Source organism: Mobula hypostoma, chromosome 12, assembly GCF_963921235.1.
Source record: "Mobula hypostoma chromosome 12, sMobHyp1.1, whole genome shotgun sequence".
Lineage (NCBI taxonomy): Eukaryota > Metazoa > Chordata > Chondrichthyes > Myliobatiformes > Myliobatidae > Mobula > Mobula hypostoma.
The window spans coordinates 95,263,031-95,286,299 of NC_086108.1; the positions used below are offsets into that span (position 1 = coordinate 95,263,031).

The window sequence follows — 23,269 nt, forward strand, 5'->3', positions numbered from 1 at the left end:
GCAAATGCTGGAATTCCAAGCAACACACACAAAAACTACTGGTGAACGCAGCAGGCCAGGCAGCATCTATAGGAAGAGGTCAGTCGACATTTTGGGCCGAGACCCTTCGTCAGGACTAACTGAAAGAAGAGATAGTAAGAGAGTTGAAATTGGGAGGGGGAGGGGGAGATCCGAAATGATAGGAGAAGACAGGAGGGGGAGGGATGGAGCTAAGAGCTGGAAAGTCGATTGGCAAAAGGGATATGAGGCTGGAGAAGGGAGAGGATCATGGGACAGGAGGCCTGGGGAGAAAGAAAGGGGGAAGGGGGAAGCCCAGAGGATAGGCAAGGAGTATAGTGAGAGGGACAGAGGGAGAAAAAGGAGAGAGAGAAAAAAATTAATAATAAATAAATAACAGATGGGGTACGAAGGGGAGGTGGGGCATTAATGGAAGTTAGAGAAGTCAATGTTCATGCCATCAGCTTGGAGGCTACCCAGACGGAATATAATGTGTTGTTCCTCCAACCTGAGTGTGGCTTCATTTTGATAGTAGAGGAGGCGTGGATAGACATATCAGAATGGGAATGGGACGTGGAATTAAAATGTGTGGCCACTGGGAAATCCTGCTTTCTCTGGCGGACAGAGCGTAGGTGTTCAGCGAAATGGTCTTCCAGCCTGCGTCGGGTCTCGCCAATATATAGAAGGTCACATCGGGAGCACCGGATGCAGTATATCACCCCAGCCGACTCACAGGTGAAGCCTCACCTGGAAAGACTGTCTGGGGCCCTGAGTGGTGGTGAGGGAGGAAGTGTAAGGACAGGTGTAGCACTTGTTCCGCTTACAAGGATAAGTGCCGGGAAGGAGATCGGTGGGAAGGGATGGGGGGGACGAATGGACAAGGGAGTCGCGTAGGGAGCGATCCCTGTGAAAGCGGGGGGAGGGGGAGGGAAAGATGTGCTTAGTGATGGGATCCCGTTGGAGGTGGCGGAAATTACGGAGAATTATATGTTGGTCCTGGAGGCTGGTGGGGTGGTCGGTGAGGACAAGGGGAACCCTATTCCTAGTGGGGTGGCGGGAGGATGGGGTGAGAGCAGAGGTTTGTGAAATGGGAGAGATGCGTTTAAGAGCAGAGTTGATGGTGGAGGAAGGGAAGCCCCTTTCTTTAAAAAAAAAGGGGAACATCTGCTCCGTCCTGGAATGAAAAGCCTCATCCTGAGAGCAGATGCGGCAGAGATGGAGGAGTTGCGAGAAGGGGATGGCATTTTTGCAAGAGACAGGCATGCTGAACTTGTTGACTTCATTAACTTTGCCGCCAACTTTCACCCTGCCCTCAAGTTTACCTCGTCCATTTCCGACACCTCCCTCCCCTTTCTTGATCTTTCTGTCTCTGTCTCTGGAGAGAGCTTATCTACTGATCTCTACTATAAGCCTACGGACTCTCACAGCTACCTGGACTATTCCTCTTCCCATCCTGTCTCTAGTGGTCCCAACATAGACCCACTATTCACCAGCAGCCAGCTTTAAAAGGCTGCCTTTATTCCCACTCTTTGCCTCCTGCCAATCAGCCACTGCTTTATCCATGGTGGAATCTTTTCTGTAATACCATGAGCTCATAGTAGCCTTGTGTGTGGCACCTTGTCAATGGTCTTCTGACAATCATAGAACATAGAATAGTACAGCACAGTACAGGCCCTTTGGCCCACAATGTTGTGCCGACCCTTAAACCCTGCCTCCCATATAACCCCCCACCATAAATTCCTCCATATACCTGTCTAGTAGTCTCTTAAATTTCACTAGTGTGTCTGCCTCCACCACTGACTCAGGCAGTGCATTCCACACACCAACCACTGTCTGAGTAAAAAACCTTCCTCTAATATCCCCCTTGAAGTTCCCACCCCTTACCTTAAAGCCATGTCCTCTTGTATTGAGCAGTAGTACCCTTGGGAAGAGGCGCTAGCTGACCACACTACCTATTCCTCTTAATATCTTGTATACCTCTATCATGTCTCCTCTCATCCTCCTTCTCTCCAGAGAGTAAAGCCCTAGCTCCCTTAATCTCTGATCAGAATGCATACTCTCTAAAACAGGCAGCATCCTGGTAAATCTCCTCTGTACCCTTTCCAATGCTTCCACATCCTTACTATAGTGAGGCGACCAGAACTGGGCACAGTACTCCAAGTGTGGCCTAACCAGAGTTTTATAGAGCTGCATCATTACCCCATGACTCTTAAACTCTATTCCTCGACTTATGAAAGCTAACACTCCATAAGCTTTCTTAACTACCCTATCTACCTGTGAGGCAACTTTCAGGGATCTGTGGACATGTACTCCCAGATCCCTCTGCTCCTCCACACTACCAAGTATCCTGCCATTTACTTTGTACTCTGCCTTGGAATTTGTCCTTCCAAAGTGTACCACCTCACACTTCTCTGGGTTGAACTCCATCTGCCACTGCTCAGCCCACTTCTGCATCCTATCAATGTCTCTCTGCAATCTTCGACAATCCTCTACACTATCCACAACACCACCAACCATTGTGTCGTCTGCAAACTTGCCAACCCACCCTTCTACCTTCTAAGTCATTAATAAAAATCATGACAATTAGAGGTCCCAGATCCGATCCTTGTGGGACACCACTAGTCACAATCCTCCAGTCTGAATGTACTCCCTCCACCACGACCCTCTGCTTTCTGCAGGCCAGCCACCTCCTTCCAATCCTCCGGTACCATTCCTGGGGACAATGAGGACATAAAGATCTTAGTCTCGTGGAGCAGCCTGGGGAATATTCCATCAGGCCCTGGGGATTTATCCGTTCTAATGTATTTTAACAACTCCAACACCTCCTCTCCCTTAATATCAACATGCTCCAGAACATCAACCTCACTCGTATTGTCCTCACCGTCATCAAGTTCCCTCTCATTGGTGAATACTGAAGAGAAGTATTCATTGAGGACTTCGCTCACTTCCACAGCCTCCAGGCACATTTTTCCACCTTTATCTCTAATCAGTCCTACCTTCAGTCCTGTCATCCTTTTGTTCTTCACATAATTGAAGAATGCCTTGGGGTTTTCCTTTACCCTACTCACCAAGGCCTTCTCATGCCCCCTTCCTGCTCTTCTCAGCCCCTTCTTAAGCTCCTTTCTTGCTACCCTATATTCCTCAATAGACCCATCTGATCCTTGCTTCCTAAACCTCATGGATGCTGCCTTCTTCCACCTGACTAGATTTTCCACCTCACTTGTCATCCATGGTTCCTTCACCCTACCATTCTTTATCTTCCTCACCGGGACAAATTTATCCCAAACATCCTGCAAGAGATCCCTAAACATCGACCACATGTCCATAGTACATTTCCCTGCAAAAGCATCATCCCAATTCACACCCGCAAGTTCTAGCCTTACAGCCTCATAATTTGCCCTTTCCCAATTAAAAATTTTCCTGTCCTCTCTGATTTTATCCTTTTCCATGATAATGTTAAAGGCCAGGGAGCGGTGGTCACTGTCCCCCAGATGCTCACCCACTGAGAGATCTGTAACCTGACCCAGCTCATTACCTAATACTAGATCTAATATGGTATTCCCCCTAGTCAGCCTGTCAATGTACTCTGACAGGAATCCGTCGTGGACACACTTAACAAACTCTGCCCCGTCTAAACCATTGGAACTAATCAGATGCCAATCAAGATTAGGGAAGTTAAAGTCACCCATGATAACAACCCTGTTATTTTTGCAGCTATCCAAAATCTGCCTCCCAATCTGCTCCTTGGATTCTCTGCTGCTACCGGGAGGCCTATAAAATATAGGCCCCTTCCTGCTCCCTTCCTGTTCCTGACTTCCACCCATACTGACTCAAAAGAGGATCCTGCTACATTACCCACCCTTTCTGTAGCTGTTATGGTATCCCTGACCAGTAATGCCACACCTCCTCCCCTTTTTCCCCTGTCTCCATCCCTTTTAGAGCACAAAAATCCAGGAATATTGAGAATCCATTCCTATCCTGGTGCCAGCCAAGTCTCTGTTATGGCCACTACATCATAATTCTATGTATGTATCCAAGCTGTCAGTTCATCACCTTTGTTGCTGATGCTTCTTGCATTGAAGTACACGCACTTTAGCCCTTCTACCTTACTACCTTCACACCCTTCATTCTGTTTCGCTTTCCTCAAAGCCTCTGTATATGTTAGATCTGGCTTTACTCCATGCACTATACTTGCAGTTTATCCTCCTCCACCTCACTATCTGCTCTAACACTGTTTCCCCTGCCCCGGCAAATCTAGTTTAAACCCCCCCCTTAACAGCACTAGCAAACCTTCCTGCAGGGATGTTAGTCCCCCTCCAGTTCAGGTGCAACCCGTCCCGTCGGAACAGGTCCTATCCTCCCTGGAACAAGGCCCAATTGTCCAGGAACATGAAGCCCTCCCTCCTGCACCAACTCCTTAGCCACGTATTTAGCTGCATTATCTTCCTGTTTCTAGCCTCACTAGCACATGGCACGGGTAGCAATTCTGAGATTGCAACCCTGGAGGTCCTGTCCTTCAACTTTGCACCTAACTCTTTAAATTCTCTTTGCAGGACCTCCTCCTTCTTCCTATCCACATCATTGGTCCCTACATGGACCACGACATCTAGCTGCTCACCCTCCCTCTTGAGAATACTGAGAACGTGATCCGAGATGTCGCGGACCCTGACACCAGGGAGGCAACAGACCATCCGGGATTCTCGGTCTCTTGCGCAGAACATCTTATCTGTCCCCCTAACTATCGAATCCCCTATCACTACTGCTCTCCTCTTTTCCCTCCTTCCCTTCTGAGCTGAGGGCCCAGTCTCGGTGCCAGAGACACAACCACGGCAACTTGTCCCTGGTAGGTCATCCTCACCAACAGTATCCAAAACGGTATACTTATTATCGATGGGAACAGCCACAGGGGTGCTCTGCTCATTCTGTCTAATCCCCTTCCCTCTCCTGACAGTCACCCAGCTACCTGTCTCCTGATATTAGGGGTGACTATCTCCCTGTAACTCCTGTCTCTTTCTGCCTCTGCCTCATGAATGATCTGAAGTTCCTCCAGCTCCAGTTCCCTAACTCAGTTTGTCAGGAGCTGCAGCTGTATGCACCTTTTACAGGTGTAGTCATCAGGGACAGTTGTGCCCACCCTGACTTCCCACATACTGCACTCAACTGCCCTAACTGCTGCCTCCATTGCCTACTTCTAAGTTAATTAGACTAGTTAAAGGAACTTACCTGGCCTTACCTCACTGGGAGCAAGCTCGTACTCAGCCTCTGCTCGACGAAGCTTCTCGAGCCAAAGCCTTCCTACTCTGTCTCCCACTATTCCGTCGCCCGCTCCGTTAATCTGTTCGCCTTTTAAAGTCCCCCACTGTCTCACAGGCCGACCTTCACGGGCTTGCACAGTCGCGCCCCGTTCAAACTGCCGAAGATATAACCTTCCCCTTCTCAATCTGTTCGCTTTTTAAAGTCTCCCGCTGTCTCACAGGCTGACCTTCATGCTTGTGCAGTTGTGCCCCATTTAAACTGCCGAATAAATAACCTTCCCCTTCGCAATCTGTTCGCTTTTTTAATCCAAGTACACAAAATCAAGGGGTTCTCCTTTCTCTATCCTGTGTGTTATTTCTTTAAAGAATTCCAACAGATTTGTCAGGCAAGATTTTTTTCTTAGGAAACCATACTGACTACAGCCTTTTTTTAAAATCATATGCATGGTTAAGAGGTGCAGCTATTTTTCATACCAAACATCAGAACGGGGTAGAAATGTGAACTAAGTGACTTTGACTGTGGAATGATTGTTGGTGCCATACAGGGTGGTTTGAGTTTCTGAGAAACTGCTGATCTCCTGGAATTTTCAAGCACCACCACATTCTCAGAAGTTTACAGAGAATGGTGTGAAAAACAAAAAAAAAGTATCTATTGAGCAGCAGTTCTGCAGGTGAAAATGTCTTGTTAATGAGAGAAGTCAGAGGAGAATGGGCAGACAGGTTCAAGCTGATTGGAAGACAATAGTAACTCAACTAATCATGCATTACAGCAGTGGTGTGCAGAAGAGCATGTGGGCTAGGGATTGCAAGGTCTGTATATAAGAGGGCTACTTCGGATCATTGAAGATGAGGGGGTGTCTGCAGGATAAAAGGGGACTAAGTCATTTGATTTTTGAAGAGGAGTGTTGAAGGCAGATTTGAAGATGGTAAGAAAACAAATATTAATATCAGCTCACATGGGAACAGAAAATTGAATGATCATTAGGGTCAGGTGCAGGAGATGGGTGTGGGGAGTGAGATGAGAAAAATGCAAGTTTGAGGGTAGAAGCCAGAGAAATCTGGCTGGATAGAATGGGATAAAACTAGCAGCTTATTGGATTTTTTTTCCCCCAATTTTAATGACAAAATTCTTCAACTACTTTGCAGCTAAGTATGGGGTTTGAAAGGATGAAATCTCATTTAGTTTTAGTTGATGGATTGCGGGGGAAAATTATAATAAAAATAATCTACACCCCCCCCCCCACCCTTCTGCCTTTGATGTTTGATGTAATTAATGATATCACTGAATTCCTTTTGGGTGGGATAACTCTTGCCTAATTTCATTCTTAATCAGCCAGTCACAGGTGAAGGTGAAGTGACTGAGCAGATGGTAGCTGCACCAGTTTTATGTCAGCGGAAAGCCATCTGAGATTTTGAATGCATATTGTAAATAAATTTAGTAGAAATAATGTAGTAATCATCAAAATAGAATGATGGACTTCATAGGCCAAGCAACAAAAGCAGGTCAAGGGAAGACCTTTCAAAGGTTGTTTGCGATAGTTTATTTAATTTGCCTCAAGGTTGAAGATTGTTTAATTTCATTTCCTGTAGACAAGTGTAAGGAGAACAAAATAATTGTTACTCCTGATCTGATGCAACACAAAAAAATGAGATAAAGAATACAATAGTAATAATTTAAAAACATAATATATATAAATATTGTATAAATACTGTATAAGACAGTTGATTGTATATCCATAAAGCGACACCAGGCTGTATATAAGATGACTGACGCCAGGTAATAAAGTAGTGGTGGAGTTGGTAGCTGGAGCTGTTGATCAGTCTTACTGTTTGTAATTGTTTTATTCTGTAAAAAATGTCTACAGTGAAGAAACAAAGTATGGCATCAGAGTCAATTGTGTGTTTGTAATAAGGAGGACTGAAAATTTTCAGACTATTAGTGTGAAAAGATATCTGAGGTGTGACCTTAAGGTATATAAGATTGTAAATCTGGTAAGTTGCTGAAATCAAAGTGAACAGAATGACCGGCTCAAATTTCTAATAAAGCACAATGGAGTGACAACATTGGAATTATTTAATAAACCACTGATAAAGTTGTTAGGTCCTTTTGAACTTCGTATGATTGAACTGAAGACCTAATAGTAAATAATGTGTCTTTGTCTATTGGTAAATGTTCCTATAACAAAATAATAGGCATTTTCTCTAATTTTCAAATTGTTTCCAGCGTCATCTGGCTAGAACTACTAGCAGGTGGAAAGATTCACCTCGAAAGAATGCTGTGAGTGAACTGCAGGATGAACTGATGACTGTACGCCTCAGAGGAGCAGAAACACAGGCTGAATTGAAAGAGGTTAAGCAACGAATGTTGGAACTTGAAACACAGGTACAAACAGCAGTTATTGACTTTACCCATGAACTAAAGTTTGTTTCATAGGTTTAATGTTAACATGATTTACCTGGTATAATTCTTTTTATTCCCAGTTTTATTCACTTTATTCCTTGGGGGATACTGAGAGATCAGTATGTTGGTTGGTGACCTATTTGCTGACCCCGATTGCTTTCCATTTTCGTTTTCCTAATTCATCCTTTTATTGAGGGAAGCTAGGTGCATTTTTTCTGGAGCAGAGGAAGTTAAGAGGGCAGCATGGTAGCATAGTGGTTAGCACAAAGCTTTGCAGTACAGATGATTCAGGTTCAATTCCTGCCATTGCCTGTAAGGAGTTTGTATGTTCTCCCTGTGACCACGTGGGTTTCCTCTGGGTGCTCTGGTTTCCCCCCACAGTCCAAAGACGTCCCGGTTGGTAGGTTAATTGGTCATTGTAAATTGTCCCATGATTAGGCTAGCATTAAATTGGGGGATTGCTGGGTGGTGTGGCTCAAAGGATCAGAAGGGCCTATTCCACACTGTATCTCAAATCAATCAAGAACTAACTAACGTAGAAAAATTATAATGGGCAGGGATAGGATAGATTGCAGGAATTTCTTATCTTCTGATCAGAAGTGAACAAAACTAAAGGACATAGATTCAGGGTAAGGTGTAAATGAGAGATTCAGAGGCTATTTGAGGGAGCCCTTTTCCAGATGGGGAGTAGAGAGTATGAAGATGTGCCGACAGAGAGTGATGGGAGTAGAATTTAATCCTCATGTAGACAAGCACTTGGAGCCAAGAAGGCTAGAAGCCAAGTGTTGGATGATGTGAGTAATACAGATGGATGCCGCTGATTAATGTGGATGTCATGGGCTGAATGGTCTGTTTCCATGCTGTGTGAATCTATCAGACCATTCTGCTTTACTATTCCAGATTACAGTCCATTACTGCAACAGCTCACAATGCTAATAATCTTTATTTTTCTATCATTAGATGTGAAGGATATTAGTTGAAATTAGAACTAAGTTTAATTTCAAGAAGCGTTGATCACTTAAATCACACTTTAGATATGTAACACAGTGTTTCTGATACCTTGTGCGGTTCCTTCTAATGACCTTTGTAGATGTCATTGTTGATAACTTTGAGGTTTACTGGAAATACCATTGAACATGACAGATCAGTTGCTTTCATCTGAATTCAGAACAATTTGAGATGAACATCCTCTAAGTTGCCAAGCGGAGGGAATCAGAAAATGATGTGGTAGGGTGGAAGTCTGGAGAGGTTTTGTGATGAAGGAGTACCATGTGAACAATGATAGTGATTGGACAAGAGAGGGAGCAAAAGGTCAGTCTGGAGGAGGTGTAAATGAGTAAAGCAATATTTGAAATTACTATAGGAAAACAGTGTGAAATGGAAATGTTGATGAGGTTAATTTTCTGAGACTGGGTCCAGAGGTCTGTGAGGCACATTTCTGGAGGCTGTGACACTCCAGATGGCAATTGAAGATGGCAAAACTAGCCATAAAATACAACAATCTGTTTGCCTCTGCTGGGATGGGGAGATCAAATGGCTTTTTAAGAAGAATTTAACATGAGGTATTTGTGTAATAACTGAAGAACCATTGATAGAACTTGTATCTAGTTAAATTGTACTTCAGCAGGCAGATTGTGCTAATGATAATAAGGAGAGGTTGAACAAGCTTGGGTTATTTTCACTGGATCATTGGAGGCTGAATGGTGACTTGATGGAAGTATATATAATGATGACAGGAACAGATAGGTTCCCCCCACCCCCAGCTGGAAATGTTAAATACTAGAAAGCATTTGTATCACATGATAGAGAGAATGTTTAGGGGAGATGTGTGAGGCTATTTTTATTTTACACAATGTGATAGGTGCCTGGGACATGCTGCCACGGGAGGTTACAGACACAGGTAAATAGCGATGTTTAGGAGGTATTTATACAGACATGTGAACAGGCAAGGGATAGAGGGATACAGGCTAAGTGCAGGCAGGTGGGATTAATTTGGAATAGCATCATAGTGGGTTAAGACATGGTGGGCCCAAGATCCTGTTCTTGTTTAGTATTGTTCTATGCAGATAATCAGTTTTCCTTGAGATGCAGAGTTATAGTTTTTGCTTATTGAAGCTACTTATAAATTATTGCCATGGCAGAAAATTAATTATTCCTGATTTAATCCACCAAGAGATACAAATATTAGTCTCAGAGCAAAGTATTCCAGCTGTTGAAAAGTTGAAAGAAAAAAAATTAATTAGCTGTGAGTTGGTTTTGACTGAACAAAACTTTTAATGCTGTGGTAAACAGTACATATTTATCTGGGAGGGGAGTAGAATGTCAAGTAGATTTTTTAACCATGAAAATAATTTGTTTTGTTGAGTTTATACTATATACAACCAAATTTTTGTTTTTCCTTCAAGAGATTCAAATGGAATTTATATTTTACTGTTTTACACTATTTTTTTAATCCAATCTGGTTATGTTTAGTCTACCGCATCTTGTCCTGGGCTTAAGTACAGCAGCTCCACTGTAGAGGGCACTGGATTCAAGCAGGCATTGATAAAAGGAATATCTTTGCTTCAGAACCTGATGTTCTTTATGGCTACCAGACAAAGTGCCATTACCTGTTGTTGCCTATAAGCATTACTCCCTTTTGAAAGAGTATGTGAAGATAAGTGTAATTAATCAATGTACCTGTGGAGAAAAAGTATGTGATATTCCAATGAAATTAGCCTTTTTTTCCAGTATTTTTCTGAACTTGTGAAATGGGAATTTAGAAAGGAATTTGGAAATTACAGTTTCTAATTTTTTTTTGTCTCTGTTTCTACCACATGGAAACCTCAGAACCAAATCAGCAGTAACCAGCTGTGTCGAGCAGAAAAGGAGTGCAACAGCCTCCGTGAGAAGGTGCAATATCTCTCAGCCCAGAATAAGGGACTACTCACTCAATTAAATGAATCCAAACGGAAAATGGCTGAAATGGACTGCAAGGTACAGTATGTGAAGTACATTCTATTCAGAGTGAAGCAAATAATCATAGTGACTTAATTTTTGCCATAATGCATTTTCTGTGGGTAGGTTATCTGCTGTTCTTCAAAAATGTGAGGAAGAAACTGAAAGAATTAACATTTTGAGGAAATTGATGAAGAAATTATGATTTATGTGAGAAAGTCATGTTCATAATAACAGTTCTCTGCAAAATTGTTACAAAGAATATAATAATCTGAGTTCATTTTGCACCTTCGTAAATTGTTGTGGAGTTAAATAAATTGAGGATAAATATATTTTTAAGCTAACCATCATAAAAATACCCATTAAAATCAAACTGGTTTGGTAGTATTTTTCAAGAAATGATCGCAACATCCCATTTCATTCTGGTTTGTCCATAATCTAGCCTACTGATGTAGACTGGTTGCCAGTTGAACTCCAAAGCTGCACCATGCAGTCATACTTGCCTTTTTTGGCCTTGTGGCTTTCAGCAAACGGCTGGGTTTCTGTGGTCATGTTGCAACGCAAAGGAATCCTTGAGCAGCAATCAGGCAACATGTGATGTTACTGTTGAATTGTCATTTCACTATCTCGCTCTGGCCAAGTCATAGATTTGCACGACACAGAAACTGGCTCTTCGGCCTACCACATTCAAGCAGACCTTATTGTCCATCTACAATAATCCCAATTACCAACATGAAGACCATACCCTTTCCAAATAAAGTGTCTGTCTGAAAGCTGCTTCTTCCCACATACCAAAGGCATACAGGTTAGAGTTGGTAAGCTGTGGCCAGGTTATGTTGGTGCTGGAAGCATGGTGATTCTGGGTTGATTGTTTCCACAAACTATTTTTTGATGTATCTATTGTATTGGTGTTGAAGCTGTACTTGTACGGCTAGTAGAATTTTCTGTTACACGAAGGCTGTGGGATATTGATGCCAAATTACTTGTGTAAAGCTTCTGTAATGATTATTCATATTCAAATATTCAAGTTAGTTTACACAAGTTTAATTTTGCACACCTTTGGTTATTAATATCTGTACATGCAGTTTAGATTTTGTTTTCAGTAAGAATATTGCAGTACCTATAAAGCAATAATATTTTCATTAAACTTTCAGAAATTCATACCAATTCCAAAGTGCATCATAGATTACAATATGAATTGCCAAATGAAAAGCTTCTACTTTTATGTTTAGTCAAGCATTACACTTCAGTCACTTGTGCACATGAACCTTCGTGTCTTGCTCAATCCACTTGAGAGTATCTTCAGTTGACAATAACTACTTCAACATCATTGTGTTCCGGCAATTCCAGCTGTAGGCAAAACCAGTTTTTGCACCCACAGCAAGGTATCCTCTTCAAAGAGATTAGCTCCTGCAGCTGCAAATTTATCAATATTGAAAAGCTTTCAACGTGAATTTTGCTGTAACTTACAAGCTTTTAAGTGGTTATAAAACCACAATCTCAGAAATTGCAGTCGTTTAGATGTTTATAAGATTGTAATAACTGCAAACCTGCCTGATTTCCCAAGGTCTATGTACCCAAGGGTACTTACGTGAACCAGCAAAAAATCTTGAACTGGTCTCTTGAAGTTTAAAATACTATGTATGTAATATTAGCAGTGTTTTTTCCATGTGTTTTTTTTTGAGAAAAGAAATACTGCTATCCAGGATAATTGCATTAAATGTGAGATAGCATTCACCAGCAGGAAGTTTAAGAAACCAGATATTTTTCAGTAAAAATTTTTAACTGTTTTGAGTCAAAAGTTTGTTTTCAGAGTACAATATTTAATTGTTTTGGGTATATTCATTAACTAAGATGAAGTTCTTCAGAATATTTCATTTCTATAGTACACCTAACATGGTTAAATGCCCCATAATGCCTTTTGAAAGCATCATTTGAAGTTGAAATCAAAAACTCTGCAGTTCAGCAAAGCTTTAACGGATTAACACTAGTTTTTGTTCTTTTCTTTATTCAAAACCATTTCAAGATTAGTGAAAATTTTTAAAAATTAATGAAGTGTACTGTATGTAAAGAATAGTTTTTGCTGTTTTTCTGCCAGATTTAATTTTTAATTGGGGAGCCATCACATGAACTTTATCTCCACTTCTTTCCTCCTCTTCCCCAATCAAATAAGTTTAAACCGTGAAATAGTATCTTATGCTAAATAGCCTTGCAAAGTATTAAAATTTTAATAATTTCATCTAAGAGAAATCCTCTAATGTTTTTTCTGAATCATTTACCTTTTAAGTAATTTGGTTTAATTTTAGAATAAAGAAGATGTGATGGCAGTAAGACTTAGAGAAGCAGACAGCATTGCAGCCATGGCTGAACTTCGACAGAAAATCGCTGAACTGGAAATGCAGGTAATGAAAATGGAAGTTAAATTTAATGGAACTCTTTTCAGTGATCTTTCTAGATTTCACTTGATCAGAAATGTTCAGTTATAGTTTGGATTCTGGTATTTTCCAGATAGTTTAACAAAATCTTGACACATCCTTTAACCACATTGAAATTCTGTCCAGTTCATGATGTGTCCCCTGTTGCTGTGAAGTAAATCAGCAGATTATGTCAGAGTTTCCTGTCGTCTTGTATGCGTATTATGATATCAGGTGTTTTTACTGAACCAGTAGAGGCAGTGTGCTTTTGATTTCCTGTTTCAAATGTTGCTTTACATTTGTGGGATCACATTTCCTTAAATACACTGTAAAATTAATCCAGCATGAAAAATGGTGAATTCAAGCCATTATACTGGAACAATATCACTCGAAGTTTAGGTAATGGGCTCAGATTGAAGTCATAGCAGTATTATTGAATGAGAATTTTTGGATTTTTTAAAAAATCAGGTAATAGTCAGATGAGCATTATCTCCTGTGTCTTGGTTGCTTATTCATTTCTTTACCTGTGTAGATCTACATGATGATTGGTTTTAGAAACTCTTCCGTAAGGTTTTGACAGGTATATTAATGTACAGTTTCAATTCGGACTTTATTATATGGTTAACCAGAACTAATTTTTTTAAAGCAATATAAAAGTTATATTTTTCATAATCATCTATTATGAATTAAAAGGTTTGACTATTGAGGCAATTTGCCTTAAACATCTCAGCTACAACATCATCTTACACGGTAGTAATCTGTTCTCATCCCAAATGCTGTGCATTATTTCACTGAGCAAAGCTGATAAAAAAAATGTTCTTGTTGCTTAGCCTTTTTGTCCTCAGAAATATTTCCATCTTTTCCTCATTCAACTATCTGAAGTGATACAAAAGCTGCTTGTTCATGTCTTAATCAAAGAACTTAATTAAAAATACATTTTTGAAAATCGTCATAAATTTATTCTAAATGGAAGCTATTCCAACAATGTCAATACACGTTGAGAAGTGTGTGGAGAGTAAATGAGCATTGATTATGTTGTTTTGATTTAATTTAAATTACTTCTTTTATAAAGCGATTTTCTTTTTATACTAAGTCTTGGTTCTCCAGCTGGAACTTTCTTGCCATCATCTATGATGTAGTACACAGGATCAAAAAATTTTCAGATGACACCAAGATAGGGGGTACTGTGGACAGGAAGGAAGGCTGTCAAAGCTTGCAGCAGGATCAGGACCAGCTGGAAAAATGGGCTGAAAAATAGTAGATAGAATTTAATGCAGACAAGTGTGAGATACTGCATTTGAGAGGACGAACACAGTGAGCGGAAGGGCAATGAGTGCGGTAAAACAGAAGGATCTGGGAATACAGATCCATCATTCTTTGAAAGTGGCATCATAAAGGTAGATAGAGTCATAAAGACAGCTTTCAGCATATTGACCTTCATAAATCAAAGTATTGAGTACAGAGGTTGGGATATTATGTTGAAGTTGTATAAGACATTGGTGAGGCCTAATCTGGAGTATTGTATGTAGCTCTGGTCACCTACCTACAGGAAACGTCAATAAGATTGAAAGAGTACAGAGAAAATTTACAAGGATATTGCTGGGTCTGGAGGACCTGAGTTATAAGGAAAGCTTGAATAGATAAGGACTGTATTCCTTAGAACTTAGAAGATTGAGAGGAGATATGACAGAGATATACATACTTGAGGGATAGAGATAGAGTAACTACAAGCAGGCTTTTTTCACTGTGGTTGGGTGGGACTACAACCAGATGTCATGGATTAAGGGTGAAAGGTGAGAGGTTTAAGGGGTACATGAGGGTAAACTTCAGCTATAGGGTCATGAGAGTGTGGAATGAGCTGCAGCAGAAGTAGTGCATGCGAGCTAGATTTCAGCGTTTAAACAACATTTGGACAGGTACATGGATGGTAGGGGTATTGAGGGCTATGGTCCCAGTGCAGATCAATGGGAGTAGGCAGTTTATAAATGTTTCGGCATGGAAATTAGGCTGAAGAGCCTGTTTCTGCACTGTGCCTTTTTATGACTAAAATTATGAGCTTCCTGATGGTAACAGTGAGAAGAGAGCATGGACTGGATGGTGGGGTTCCTTGATAGATGCTGAGTTCTGCAACAGCGCTCCATGTAGATGTGCTCAATGTTGGGGAGGGCTTTACCTGTGATGGTTTGGGCTATATCCACTACTTTTTGTAGGCTTTTCCATTTAAGGGCATTGGTGTTTCCATACTAGGCTGTGATGCAACCAGAAAATAAATTCTCCACCATACATCTATAGATGTTTGTCAGAGTTTTAGATGACATGTTGAACTTTGCAAACTTCTAAGAAAGTAGGGGTGTTGCAGTGATTTCTTTGTAATGGCACTTGCGTGCTCTGGAATGATAATGCCGAGGAATTTAAAGTTGTTGACCCTCTTTATCTCTGATCCCCTGATGAGGACTGGCTCATGGACCACTGGTTTCCTCTTCCCGAAGTTAATAATCAGCTCATTGGTCTTGCTGCCATTGAATGAGAGGTTGTTCCATTGATACCATTCGGCCAGATTTTCAGTCTCCCTCCTATATGCTGACTCATCACCATCTTTAATTCGGCCAACAACAGTGGTGTCATCAGCTATCCCCTCTGATTGAAGTTGAGTGAAGCTATCCCCTCTGGTTCAAGAGCTTAATGGGTCTCACTTTCAAGGCTCTTCATCTTGTATTTTCCGTATTTATTGTCTGTCTGTTTATTTATTTATATTTATGTTTGCACAGTTTGTCTTTTGCACATTGGTTGTCCATCTTGTGTGCAGTTTTTCATTTATTGTGTTTCTTTGTACTGTATTTACCGTGAATGCCTGCAAAAATGAATCTCAGGATAGTATTGTATTAGAAAAGCGTTTAATTGGAGTAAGAATTATGAGTCTATCATGCAGGAACTTGGAAGCTTAAATTGGGAACAGATGTTCTCAGGGCAAGGTACAGAAAAAATGTGGCAAATATTCAGGAGATATTTGTGTGGAGTTCTGCATAGGTACGTACCAATGAGACAGGGAAGTTATGATAGGGTACAGGAACTGTGTTGTACAAAGGCTGTAGTAAATCTAGTCAAGAAGAAAAGAAAAGCTTACAAAAGGTTCAGAGAGCTAGGTAATGTTAGAGATCTGGAAGATTATAAGGCTAACAGGAAGGAGCTTAAGAAGAAAATTAGGAGATCCAGAAGGGACCTTGAGAAGGCCTTGGCAGACAGGATTAAGGAAAACCCCAAGGCATTCTACAATTATGTGAAGAGCAAGAGGATAAGAAAAGAGAGAATAGGACCAATCAAGTGTGACAGTGGGAAAGTGTGTATGGAACGGGAGGAAATAGCAGAGATACTTAATAAATACTTTGCTTCAGTACTCACTATGGAAGAGGATCTTGGTGATTGTAGTGATGACTTGCAGCAGACTGAAAAGCTTAAGCATGTTGATATTAAGAAAGAGGATGTGCTGGAGCTTTTGGAAAGCATCAAGTCGGATAAGTCGCCAGGACCAGATGAGATGTACCCCAGGCTACTGTGGGAGGTGAGGGAGGAGATTGCTGAACCTCTGGCAATGATCTTTGCATCATCAATGGGGACGGGAGAGGTTCCAGAGGATTCGAGGGTTGCGGATGTTGTTCCCTTATTCACGAAAGGGAGTAGAGATAGCCCGGGAAATTAGAGACCACTGAGTCTTACTTCAGTGGTTGGTAAATTGATGGAGAAGATCCTGAGAGGCAGGATTTATGAACATTTATAGAGGTATAATATGATTAGGAATAGTCCGCATGGCTTTGTCAAAGGCAGGTCGTGCCTTACGAGCCTGACTGAATTTTTTGAGGATGTGACTAAACACATTGGTGAAGGACGAGCAGTAGATGTAGTGTATATGGATTTCAGCAAGGCATTTGACAGGGTACCCCATGCAAGGCTTATTGAGAAAGTAAGGAGGCATGAGATCCAAGGTGACATTGCTTTGTGGATCCAGAATTGGCTTGCCCACAGAAGGCAAAGGGTGGTTGTAGATGGGTCATATTCTGCATGGAGGTCGGTGACCAGTGGTGTGCCTCAGGGATCTGTTCTGGGACCCTTACTCTTCGTGATTTTTATAAATGACCTGGATGAGGAAGTGGAGGGATGGGTTAGTAAATTTGCTGATGACACAAAGGTTGGGGGTGTTGTGGATAGTGTGGAGGGCTGTCAGAGTTTACAGTGTGACATTGATAGGATGCAAAACTGGGCTGAGAAGTGGCAGATGGAGTTCAAGCCAGATAAGTGTGAGGTGCTTCATTTTGGTGGGTCCAATATGATGGCAGAATATAGTATTAATGGTAAGACTCTTGGCAGTGTGGAGGATCAGAGGGATCTTGGGGTCCGAGTCCATAGGACGCTCAAAGCAGAAGGCATACGGCCTTCATCAATCGTGGAATTGAATTTAGGAGTGGAGAGGTAATGTTGCAGCTATATAGGACCCTGGTCAGACCCCACTTAGAGTACTGTGCTCATTTTTGGTTACCTCATTACAGGAAGGATGTGGAAACCATAGAAAGAGTGCAGAGGAGATTTACAAGGATGTTGCCTGGATTGGGGAGCATTCTCCTTGGAGCGACAGAGGATGAGAGGTGACCTGATAGAGGTGTATAAGATGATGAGAGGCATTGATTGTGTGGATAGTTAGAGGCTTTTTCCCAGGGCTGAAATGGCTGCCACAAGAGAGCACAGGTTTAAGGTGCATTGGAGTAGGTACAGAGGAGATGTCAGGAGTAAGTTTTTTTACGTAGAGAGTGGTGAGTGTGTGGAATGGGCTACCGGCAATGATGGTGGAGGTGGATATGATAGGGTCTTTTAAGAGACTTTTGGATAGATATATGGAGCTTAGAAAATTAGTGTTATGGGTAACCCTAGTAATTTCTAAGGTAGGGACATGTTTGGCACAACTTTGTGGGCCGAAGGGCCTGTATTGTGCTGTAGGATTTCTGTGTTCTATATTGTGACATGTATGTATTTTGATAATAAATTTACTTTGGATTTTACTATGTTAGCTCTGGAATGTGTGGTGACATTTGCAGACTGTCCCATGCTTAGTTTGTGTTGGTTGGCAACATAAACAACACATTTCACTGTTTGCTTTGATGTACAAAAGATAAGTAAATCTGAATCTGATGCTCTTCATCATGAAGAGGTCGCTTAGAATTGTAAAGTAGGGATCTGTTTGACCCATTGTTCTGACTAGGTCTTTCAGGCACCTACAATTTGCCTCATTCCCTCCTTCTCTCCTTTTTATGTATTGCATTGTACTACTGTTGCAAAACAACGAATTTCATGACATATGCCAATGATAATACACCTGGATCTGATTCCCCTAGTATGTGGACGAGTGGTAGAGTCTAGAGGCTTGTTGATGGGAATATGGGAAGAATATCCCTTTGCCACCCCCTCAACAACAGGATACTGCAGAATATAAGCAGAGGAAAGTCACAATGGTCAGGACTCTGCCACTGCGTCTGGCTGTGTGACTCAGAAAGGAAGGGGGAGAAGAGGCAAGCTGTGGTGATAGGAAATAGCCGCTACCACCCTCAGGCCAGGTTTGGTCTTGTGGTCCAGCAGTCTGAAGGCTGTAGTAATCTCAGAGCTCACAGTCGCCCTGGGAAGATGCAGTCTGCGAGGCGTATGAACGGAAACGTAAGATACGCTGAGCTGGCCACAGATGCTAAGCAGAGTGGATGGAAGGTGCAGATTTTCCCAGTAGAGGTTGGCTGCAGAGGATATGTGGCTACTTCCATGGTAAGATTGCTGAAGGGATTGGGAGCCGGAGGCCAGGGCTAGTGGCAAGCCATAAAAGAACTCTCGGAGGTAGCCGAGTGAAGCAGTCACTGGTTATGGATGAAGAGGAGTGACGGCAGCTGGGCCCTAAAATGACCCGTGGGTGGCCAGATGTGAAGTGGGTGCATCTGAGACTCTGGGTTGCACTGTTAAGCCCTCTGGAGATATAGTGGGCTTAAATTAATGAAACATCTAAGGGGGGGGGGTGCCCTCCTGATGATCCCTGGAAGCATCTGCCACCCACCAAGCCTCACCTCAAGATCTCAATGCAATGACCCGAGTCAGGATCTGTTTATTAGAGTGATTGAAACATCTCGTCCTATGAGCTTAAACTTGCGCTGTTTAAGAAAGGCTCTAAAAATAAACCAGGAAATTATTGGCCAGTGAGCCTGACATCAGTCGTGGTAAAGTTATTGGAAGGTATTCAAAGGGACTGAATATGAATATTTGGATAGACATGGACTGGTTAGAGATGGTCAACATGACTTGGTGCATGGTAAGTTGTGTCTAACCAATCTGATGGTGTTTTTTTGAGAAAGTTACCAGGCAAGTTGATGTAGGAAAGGCAGTAGATGGCTACATGGACTTTTAGCAAGGCCTTTGATAATTCCTGAACGAGAGGTTGGCCAAGAAGGTTTGGTTGCTTAGCATTCAAGATGAAGTAGTAAATTGTATTAGACATTGTCTTTGTGGGAGAAGCCAGAGAGTGGTAGTTGATGGTTGCCTCACTGACTGAAGGGCTGAGACTAGCGGAGTGCCACAGGGATTGGTGCTGGGTCCGTTGTTGTTTGTCATCTATATCAGTGATCTGAATGATAATGTGGTTCACTGGATCAGCAGATTTGCAGGATTCTCCAAGATTGTGGGTATAGTGGACAGTGAGGAAAACTATCAGAGTGGGACCTGGACCAGCTGGAAGAATGGATTGAAAAATGGCAGATGGATTTTAATGCAGATAAGTGCAAGGTGTTGCACTTTGATAGAACCAAGCAGGGTAGGTCTTACACAGTGAACATAGGGCATTGGAAAGCACTGTAGAACAAAGGGATCTGGGAATACAGGTTCATAATTCATTGAAAGTGGCATCACAGACAGACAGGGTAATAAAGAAAGCTTTTGTCACATTGGCCTTCGTGTATCAAAGTATTGAGTATGGGATGTTATGCTAAAGTTGTGTAAGATGTTGGTGTGGCCTAATTTGGAGTGTTGTGTGCAGTTTTGGTCACCTGCCTATAGGAAAGATGTAAATAAGGTTGTGAAAGGGTAGAGAGAAAATTTACAGGGATGTTGTGGGGGACCAGAGGACCTGAATCATAAGAGAAGATTTAATAGGTTAGGACTTTGTTCCTTGGAACGTAGAAGACTGTCGGGAGATTTGATAGAGGTATACAAAATTATGAAGGACATAGACAGGGTAAATGCAAGCAGGCTTTTTCCACTGAGATTGGGTGGGACAACACCTCGCAATCATGGGTTAAGGGTAAAAGGTAAAAACTTTGAGGAGAACATTGGGGAACTTCTTTACTCCGAGGGTGGTGAGAGTATGAAACAAGCTGCCAACGCAAGTGTTGGATGTGTGGCTGATTTCAACATTTAAGAGAAATTTGTATAGGTACATGGATGGTAGGGGTAGGGAGGGCTATGGTTCTGGTGCAGGTCGATGGGAGTAGGCAGTTTAAATGGGTCAGCACGGATTAGATGGGTGAAAGGGCCTGTTTTTGTATTGTACTTTTATATGACCATCAGATATAGGAGCAGAATTAGGCCATTTGGCCTATTGAATCTGCTGTGCAATTTCATCATGGCTGATCCATTTTCCCTTTCAGCCTTAAATGTACATAAAGACTTAGCCTCCACAGTTGCATGTGGCACTGAATTCCATAGCTTCACCACTCTCTGGCTAAAGAAATTCCACCTCATCGTTATTCAGAAAGGACACCACTATTTGAAGGCTTTGTCCTCTGGTCTTAGACACTCTCACCGTAGGAAACATCCTTTCTTTCTTTCTTTTTAAATCTTTTTATTGAGTAAGTATACAAAAAAGGTAAGCCATATAAACATTAATACAATGTTAAAGTATAATAAAATTCCAAAAGATAACAATACCAAAAAGAAAATACTACAATGTAATTTAAGCATAAGAAACCAAGATAACATAATAGTATACTAAATTTTATATATATCAATGGAAAAAAAGAAAAAAAAACCCCCAAAAAAAAACCCACCGTGCAACTAACTAAAAGCAAGGCAAAGCAATGGGCTAACTTGAAACCAAACAGAGTTAAACTTAAAATCACGTCCTCAATCTCGACCTCCATTAAAACAGTGAAAAAAAAACAAGAAGGGTAAATATTACATTAAATGAAAATATCGAATAAAAGGTCCCCAAATCTGTTCAAATTTAAATGAAGAATCATAAAGGTTACTTCTAATTTTCTCCAAATTCAAACATAAAATCGTCTGAGAAAACCAAAAAAAGGTAGTTGGAGCATTAAGCTCTTTCCAATGTTGTAAAATACATCTTTTCGCCATTAAAGTAAGAAATGCAATCATTCAACGGGCTGAAGGGGAAAGATTACTAGAAATTTTAGGTAGTCCAAAGATAGCAGTAATAGAGTGAGGAGAGATATCTATATTTAATACCTTAGAAATAATATTGAAAATATCTCTCCAAAAAGTTTCCAAAGTAGGACAAGACCAAAACATATGAGTTAAAGAGGCTATCTGCCCCGAACATCTATCACAGAAAGGATTAATATGCGAGTAAAAACGCGCTAACTTATCTTTGGACATATGTGCTCTATGAACCACTTTAAATTGAATTAGGGAATGTTTAGCACAAATAGAGGAAGTATTAACTAATTGTAAAATCTGCCCCCAATCATCCACAGAAATGGTAAGCCCCAATTCCTGTTCCCAATCTACCCTAATCTTATCAAATGGAGCTTTCCTAAGTTTCATAATAATATTATAAATCATAGCCGATGCACCTTTCTGACATGGATTAAGGTTAATTATCGAATCTAAAATATATATAGGAGGAAGCATTGGAAAGGAAGAAAGTATAGTACTTAGGAAATTTCTAACTTGTAAATATCTAAAAAAATGTATTCTTGATAAGTTATATTTATTAGATAATTGTTCAAAAGACATAAGGGAACCATCTAAAAATAAATCCAAAAACCGTAAAATACCCTTAGTCTTCCAAGTTTGAAAAGCGCGATCCGTAAAAGAGGGAGGAAAAAATATGTTACCTAAAATAGGAATCGCTAACCCGAATTGATTAAGATCAAAAAATTTTCTGAATTGAAACCAAATGCGCAAAGCATATTTAACTATCGGGTTAGAGACCTGCTTAAGGCATTTCGAATCAAAAGGAAGAGAGGAACCTAAAATAGAACCAAGTGTATAACCCTGAACAGATTGTAATTCCAATGCTACCCATTTAGGAATAGATAGTATGTCCCGGTCAAGTAACCAAAATTTCATATGTCGAATATTAATAGCCCAATAATAAAATCTAAAGTTAGGTAATGCTAAACCTCCATCTCTCTTAGCTTTCTGTAAATGTATTTTACCCAGTCTCGGATTCTTATTCTGCCAAATAAATGAAGAAATTTTAGAGTCAACTTTATCAAAAAAAGATTTAGGAACGAAAATTGGTAATGCCTGAAACACATATAAAAATTTTGGCAAAAAAAACATCTTAACTGCATTAATACGACCAATCAAAGTTAAATATAAGGGAAACCATTTAGATGAAAGTTGAGTAATATGGTCTATTAATGGTAAAAAGTTAGTCTTAAATAAATCTTTATGTTTACAAGTAATTTTAATCCCAAGATATGAAAAGTAATTATTAATCAATTTAAATGGAAATTTATAATATAAGGGAAGATGTTTATTAATCGGAAAAAGTTCACTCTTACTAAGATTTAATTTATAACCTGAGAAAAGACCAAATTGTGCTAATAACTCTAAAACAGCAGGAATGGATCTCTCAGGATTAGAAATATATAAAAGTAAATCATCAGCATAGAGTGATAATTTATGGGACTTTAATCCCCGAGTTATCCCAGTAATATTTGAAGATTCTCGAATAGCAATTGCAAGAGGTTCTAATGCAATATCAAATAATAGGGGACTAAGAGGACAGCCTTGTCGAGTACCACGAAAGAGAGGAAAAAAAGGTGAGTTTAAAGAGTTAGTACGAACCGAGGCTACAGGGGAGTAATATAACAGTTTAATCCAGGATATAAATTTCAAGCTAAAATTAAACATTTCAAGCACCTTAAATAAATAAGGCCATTCTACTCTATCAAAAGCTTTCTCGGCATCTAAAGAAATAACACACTCAGGAACATTTTGTGAGGGAGTATAAACGATATTTAACAATGTACGAATATTATAAAAAGAGTAACGACCTT

At 40.7% G+C, this 23,269-nt stretch overlaps 1 protein-coding gene across 6 annotated transcripts in view; it reads left to right on the forward strand.

Annotated features, from left to right (window-relative positions):
• evi5a (ecotropic viral integration site 5a) overlaps positions 1-23,269 on the forward strand; it is a 292,185-nt gene that overhangs the window by 170,436 nt on the left and 98,480 nt on the right. For all 6 annotated transcript variants that reach the window (XM_063064647.1, XM_063064648.1, XM_063064649.1 and 3 more), the window contains 3 exons: positions 7,477-7,635; positions 10,483-10,629; positions 12,897-12,992. In XM_063064647.1, coding sequence (XP_062920717.1) covers positions 7,477-7,635; positions 10,483-10,629; positions 12,897-12,992 — 402 coding nt within the window. The remainder of the gene's footprint in view (positions 1-7,476; positions 7,636-10,482; positions 10,630-12,896; positions 12,993-23,269) is intronic.